Source organism: Plecotus auritus (genome assembly GCF_963455305.1).
Source record: "Plecotus auritus genome assembly, chromosome: 2".
NCBI classification, from domain to species: Eukaryota; Metazoa; Chordata; class Mammalia; order Chiroptera; family Vespertilionidae; genus Plecotus; species Plecotus auritus.
Window position 1 is genome coordinate 183,685,396 of NC_137771.1, and position 7,167 is coordinate 183,692,562.

At 42.6% G+C, this 7,167-nt stretch overlaps 1 protein-coding gene across 1 annotated transcript; it reads right to left on the reverse strand.

Moving 5' to 3' along the window:
- Positions 1-5,390: 5,390 nt before the first annotated feature.
- Positions 5,391-6,511, reverse strand: LOC308241554 (serglycin-like). Its single transcript, XM_080655063.1, has one exon. It carries the CDS (start codon positions 6,482-6,484, stop codon positions 5,987-5,989), a length of 498 nt encoding a protein of 165 aa, XP_080511189.1. The 5' UTR covers positions 6,485-6,511; the 3' UTR covers positions 5,391-5,986.
- Between the last annotated feature and the right edge of the window lie 656 nt (positions 6,512-7,167).

Sequence of the window (7,167 nt, forward strand, 5' to 3'; positions counted from 1 at the left end):
TAACCCAGCATGTGCCCTGACCAGGAATCGAAGCATGACCTCCTGGTCCCTGGCTCAACCACTGAGCCACACCAGCTGGGCTCCATAGGTCTATTTTTTTAACGTTGGTGTTCATTTCATGAAAGTATTTCTCAGTGCTTGAATGAGAGAAGTATCTCCTGGGTTCTTTCAGGACATAGCTAGAGGGGAGATGAACAGATTGCAAAAGAGAAATCCACTATAATGTTCCAATTTCTTTAAATCTTTAGATTCCTCCTTGTACCTTATATCAAGTAATAACAAGAAATAAGAGTTATAAAATTTGGAAAGAAAGAGGTAAAATTATCATTATTTGCAAATGAATGTATCACCTATCTAAAAATAGCAATAGAATCTAGATACAGCCTGACTGTGGTGGTCAGTAGATGGAGAATCATCCCATGGACCAAGAGGTCCTGGGATGTGGGCTCGATCCCCAGTAGGGGGCATGCAGAAGGCAGCCAATCAATTATTCTCTCTCATAATTGATGTTTCTACTCTCTCCCTCTCCCTTCCTCTCTGAAATCAATAAAAATATATTTTAAAAGAAGAATCTAGATGCAAACTATTAGAACTAGTAAGTTCAATAAGTTCTCTCCATATTAAATCAATATACAAAACCAATAGCATTTCTCACACTATCAGTAACCAACTAAAAGTATAATCTATACTAATCTATACTAATAAAAGAGTAATATGCTAATTAGACCCAGAGACCTTCCGGACATCCTTCCGGACAAAGCTGGGGGCTTGGCCGGCCTCCAAACCACCCCCAAACGGCCATCAGCCCCTCGCCCAGGCCGACCACGCCCCCCAGCACCCTCTCCAATCTGGGACCCCTCGGAGGATGTCCGACTGCCGGTTTAGGCCCGATCCCACAGTCACAATCTGGGAGTGCTGGCTCCTAACTGCTCACCTGCCTGCCTGCCTGATTGCCCCTAACCGCTTCTGCCTGCCAGCCCGATCACCCCCAACTGCCCTCCCCTGCCGGCCTGATCTCACCAACAACTGCCCTCCCCTGCCGGCCTGATCTCGCCCCCAACTGCCCTCCCCTGCTGGCCTGATATCACCCCCAACTGCCCTCCCCTGCTGGCCTGATGACCCCCAACTGCCCTCCCCTACTGGCCTGGTTGCCCCAACTCCCCTTCCCTGCCGGCCTGGTAGCCCCCAAATGCCCTCCCCTGCCAGCCTGTTCTCGCCCCACTGCCCTCCCCTGCTGGCCTGATGGCCCCCAACTGTCCTCCCCTGCTGACCTGGTCCCCACCAACTGACCTCCCCTGCCAGCCTGGTTGCCCCCAACTGCCCTCCCCTGCAGGCCTGATCTGGCCCCCAACTGCCCTCCCCTGCAGGCCTGATCTGGCCCCCAACTGCCCTCCTCTGCCAGCCAATTTGGTTCTGATTGGTCAGTTTCTATGCCAGTCACTGTCAAAAGCTCCTCCTCCTAGGCAGTCATTGGCTGACGGGGTCTCTCTTTTCCACGTCCAGCACGGAAAGAGAGAATGATCTGGTTCTTCGAGTAGAGGAGCTGGGGATTGAGAAATAAAAGAAAGAAAGAGACACAGAGATAGAAGGAAAAAGCTGAGAACCAGGTGGGACCGCTGCCCTCTTCTGCTGGAGAGACAGTGACCCAAAGCTGATACAGCATGTTTATTTTATACCCCCAAATACCAGGAAGTTTTACCAAAAGTCAAGACAAAGGAGATTATTTGCATTCTTGAGTAGGCCAGAGCATTCCTGGTGCTTGACTGGATTTACATATCAAAATCCCACTACCCGACACCTGGGCTGAAATGAAGGTCAAGCTGATAACACCCTTGCCTTTTTGGTAAGATGTGTAACCAAGATGTGGCTTTGCCTGTCGCCTTGGGTTCAGCTGACAATAATTAAAGAATGCCCATGTGCCTTCCCAGGTGCTCTCTACATCTCACCCTTTTTTTGTTTTTAAGATAGTATAATAAAAGTAAAATTTAAACATCAAGAATAAAGCTCTAATATTAAAACAATTGCAAACAATGAAAAAACCAAACCATATACATGTTATCATTTTAAAACTTGAATGTCAAGAGCAAAACTCTGGCTATTAAAATAAATCAAAACAATGCCAATGCAACACAGCAATAAGAGAGAAATCAAAACTACAGACATGTTAACATTTTTAGCTACTAAATGAAAGAAAGTTTCTTTTGCTGCTGGTGTAATTTACTCAGAGTCCTCGGACTTGGCTGCACAAGACTTTGCAGAAGACTGGCAGCTAACAGACGCTAGCATAAGCAGGAACATGGTTGAAGAAGTAGCTTCCACTTCTTGCTTTTCTACTTATAAACGGCGCTTCAGTTGTTAACTTCTTCAGATGACCCCATGTTGGCACCTCAGTCCCTTGCGTAGCTTTCAGTTTTCTTCTTCTTCCACTTTGCTGTCATGGGGCAACTCTCAGTCCTTTTGAGTGAAGGGACAAGGAGCTTGTCTGGGTCTATTGTGGTGAGGCACTAACTCTCTGGCACCCAAATTGGCTGCACTGCTCCTTCTGGAAAAATATAAAACACAAACTCTTTCTCACATTATTACCGAATCTGATAAAACTCTTGTCTGGTTTATGCTTCCTTCCACCTAACTAACTTGGTGGAGACTATTGTACAGGAGGCCTGATGGCTTTCGGCTGCTGTATGACCCTGTGCATCACAATTCAAAAATTTCAAAGCATAAAGAGCATGACTGAGTCTGTCCCGAGGTGACACATAACATCCGTCTCCCCCTTTTTGTTTTAGTAATTGCATTTTAAGAGTACGATTGGCTCTTTCCACTATTGAGTGACATCCATTTTGCCAGATTTGATTAGGTTTAAGTCCTCGGGGATTTACCCCTAAAGTTGGCACAGGGAGGTGGATAACACACTGAGGACATTGCTTCCAATAAAACATGGAAATTGTCGTTCTCAAATAACATTTTGAAGGCTGAAAAATAAATGAAAATGTTCCTCTGAATTAGTGTGCCCTATAGTAGCTGTTTCAATAATTTTGACTATACTTACCGCATAAGCGCTATCACTATAGGTTGATGGGGTCCGTAGCAAAATCTGTTAAGGCATAAATAAGAGCTTGTATTTCTACTGAAATAAGGGGTTTGAAGGACCTTTGCTCCCCTGCTGCAGTAGATCCAGCCTTTCCAGAACGGGATCCAACTGCAAAAATGGTTAATGCCTGAGGTATAACATCTCTTTTAATGTGGCAGCTAATACCATTTCCTGTGTTAGAAATAAGGCAAGCCCCCCCGCCCCCCAAGTCAGGGGTCCTGGTAGAACACAAAACATCAAGTATTTTGACTTCAATGCAGAAGGGTGCACACACATGGTCTGGAAGCACACGCACACCGACCTTCTTTGCCCTTGGTCCTGGGCAACCTGCAGCAATGCACAGCTGCTGACTGCTAGCATGGCAAGGCGTCTTCACCATCTTTATTTCTGGACTGTTTCTCCTCTGTTCTCGGGGGCCACTGCTATTTCTGTGGCTGGAACAGTCCTATCAGATCCTCTCTGGGATCCGTTGTTGCAGGAATCCATATGGGCTTTCCTGGAAATATACAAACATATTCTCGACCAAAAGTTAATCAAGAAAACTTTTCTATAAATTAGACTTGGGATCCTTTTGATTTTTGTCCAAATGATTTTTCTTTAGCTTATTTTGACACCATAAGATTTTATGGGCGTCTTGTTATCAGCATTATAAATGAAAAATAATTTTTTTTCTTTAGTAAAAAATGTGGAAGTTTATTGGAAGCATCTACAAACTCTCCTTGTGCAGGGGTCCCCAGATGGAAAAACCTGTTCTTTCTCTAAAGGGAAAAAAGCAATCCTGGAGGAGTCTCTTTGTCTCCAGGTTATAAAGGCTGCAGCTCTTTGTCTGAACATGACCATTTCTTTCTTTTTTTTTTTAATAAATCTTTATTGTTCAGATTACTACAGGTGTTCCTCTTTTTTTTCCCCACATAGCTCCCCTCCACCTGATTCCCCACCCCACCCCATGCCCTTACCCCCCGCCACTGTCTTCATCCATAGGTGTAAGATTTTTGTCCAATCTCTTCCCGCACCCCTCACACCCCCTTCCCCCTGAGAATTGTCAGTCCACTCCCTTTCTATGTCCCTGATTCTATTATACTCATGAGTCCATTCTGTTCTTCGGATTTCTTATTCACTTGATTTTTAGATTCACTTGTTGGTAGGTATGTATTTGATGTCATTTTGTTGTTCATAATTTTCTTTACCTTTTTCTTCTTCTTCCTCTTCTTTTTTTTTAAATATATTTTATTGATTTTTTACAGAGAGGAAGGGAGAGGGATAGAGAGTTAGAAACATCGATGAGAGAGAAACATCGATCAGCTGCCTCCTGCACACCCTTTACTGGGGATGTGCCTGTAACCAAGGTACATGCCCTGACCGGAATTGAACCTGGGACCTTTCAGTCCTCAGGCCGAGGCTCTATCCACTAAGCCAAACCGGTTTCAGCCTTCTTCCTCTTCTTAAAGAATACCCTTCAGCATTTCATGTAATCCTGGTTAGGTGGTGATGAACTCCTTTAGCTTTTTCTTATCTGTGAAGCTCTTTATCTGCCCTTCAACTCTGAATGATGGCTTTGCTGGGTAGAGTAATCTTGGTTGTAGGTTCTTGCTGTTCATCACTTTGAATATTTCTTGCCACTCCCTTCTGGCCTGCATGGTTTCTGCCGAGAAATCAGCTGACAGTTGTATGGGTACTCCCTTGTAGGTAACTAACCGTTTTTCTCTTGCTGCTTTCAAGATTCTCTCTTTGTCTTTTGCCCTTGGCATTTTAATTATGATGTGTCTTGGTGTGGTCCTCTTTGGTTTCTTCTTGTATGGGGTTCTGTGTACTTCCTGGACTTGTAAGTCTATTTCTTTCACCAGGTAGGGAAAGTTTTCTGTCATTATTTCTTCTAATAGGTTTTCAATATTTTGCTCTCTCTCTTCTTCTGGCACCCCAAAAATTCGGATGTTGGTATACTTAAAGTTGTCCCACAGGCTCCTTACACTATCTTCATATTTTTGGATTCTTTTTTCTTTTTGTTTTTCTGGTTGGGTGTTTTTTGTTTCCTCACATTTCAGATCTTTGGTTTGATTCTTGGGGTATGTTGATCTACAGTTGAGTTTCTGTATATTTATTTCAGACAGGGTATGCTTAATTTCTGACTGGTCCTTTTCCATTTTTTTGGCATTCTCATTAAGATCCTTAAAGGTCTCACTAAGTTCCTCAGCGGTTTTTAGAAGATTCTTTTTTTTTTTTTTTGATTATACTTCTGCTTTAATAGAACAACATTGGAAAATACACAGGTATCCAGGAAAAAAAGGTAAAGCAGTATGAGGTATGGAGAGCACAACTGTGCTTTACTTTGGGTCTTAAGTTTATAACTGAAACAGCAATCATGCTTCTAAACAAACCATGTCCAGTAGCTCTGCAAACACATCCAATGGTAATACTAGGGCAGTACCCTTTACACTGTAAAACATGTCAAATACCCACTCTTTAAATTCACTGTGTTTCATCTGTTTGTTGTTGTGTTCACTTAAAAAAGGGCATATCTATAATTCACGATCAAAGTCAGGTTCCTGAAGACTTAGGTATGAAATATTGCCTGTCAATTTGCTTTTCAAACTCCTTTTTAAAAAGAAAAACAGTATAATTTATTCTGTAAAGCAATTTTATAGACATGAGGAATCTATTTAATTCATAGAAATATTGATTGAATACTGATATAAAGAAAGTGCAAATATTTTCTAAGACAATAGTATAGATAAAGGAGGCTTTAATAATTCATGAGAAAAAAGTTGATGAAACTTAAACTTCTTTTTCAGATGTTTTAAAATTTCTATAAAACTTTTTGTCCCCAAATTAATCATTTAACTGTGGTACACAAAATATACTGAATGCATTGGCTGGTATCAAGGTGGGAAACCCTCTCTTTTATATAATAAAATTCTCTTCTGGTCCATCTTGACCCAAGTCCTGATCATCTGCAGGCACAGGCTTAAAGTTGTAATAAAAAGCATCATTTGTATCTACTGATTGGTATTCACTCTCCATTCCAGTTAGGAAGCCATCTCCAGAGCCACTTCCAGATCCTGAGCCAGAGCCAGAGCCTGATCCAGAATAGTCCTCAGAAAGAGGGAAGACATCATTCAAGTTCTGGAATCTCGTCATTAAAAAGGGGTCAGTCCTTGGCGGGAGGATTCTGTTGGATTCGCCTGGAAGTAGGTCGAACAGTGGTCCCTTTTCATCAATGCAGTTTGCAGAAGTGCTGTCGGGATTACAGCGGACCCTCTGGTACCTGGCTCTCCGCACAGGTAAACCGTGAACTGAAGAGTCCAAAATCAGGACGAGGGCGAGAGCCAGGACCAGCCGACTGCATGGGAGAAGCACCTGCATCGTGACCAGCCTTCCAAAGCTCTGCCGCTTGCACATCAACCCCACAGTTAGGAAATGCAGAAGGTGCTCTCTGTCCCTTTTAGAAAGGGTTCTAAAACCGCAGACCCTGCCCAGAGCTCACGTCATAATTTCCCATTATGAAACAGCATTTCTCTCCCAGGTCTGGGTTTTCAAAAGCTCTGCTGTTTGCCATTGCCTGTTAGAAATTTTTTTCCATTAAACCAGTAGAATCAGCATTGAGTAGAGTTTGTTTTTCTCTTTCTTCAAGTAACAATTTAACACAAAATTGCTAGCATTGAGTCCAGTGCACTGTTGATGAGATAAGGAGCTAGGTACAGCTTTTCTTTTTTTTAAATCACTGAGCACCTTCCACATAAAATATTCTTAATTTTCTTTTTCTTCAGGAGTAGCATAACTCACTGAGCCCAGCTCAGGAAGTGAAACTTCAAAGCTGAGTTCTCAACTACAAGAAAATGTTGTCAGATTTCAGATAACTGGTTCCTCCTTCTTGGACTCAGTTTCTCCCGTTGGATCACAGATTCTCCCTCTTCCTCAAGAATAGAGTATTTTCTGTTATAAAGAACTGGGTGCAACAAAAATGCTTTTGCATTCCTCTGCTCCTTCACACTGAGTATTTCTTACGATTGGATGGCATTTACATTTTCACCTTTTCTCCTGGTGATATTTTTCAGCTTGAGTTTTGGATCGTCTGGCCTTGA

What these genes read in the sequence shown, in the direction of transcription:
- LOC308241554 (XM_080655063.1), bottom strand. Translation starts at nt 6,484, where the DNA reads ATGTGCAAGCGGCAGAGCTTTGGAAGGCTGGTCACGATGCAGGTGCTT.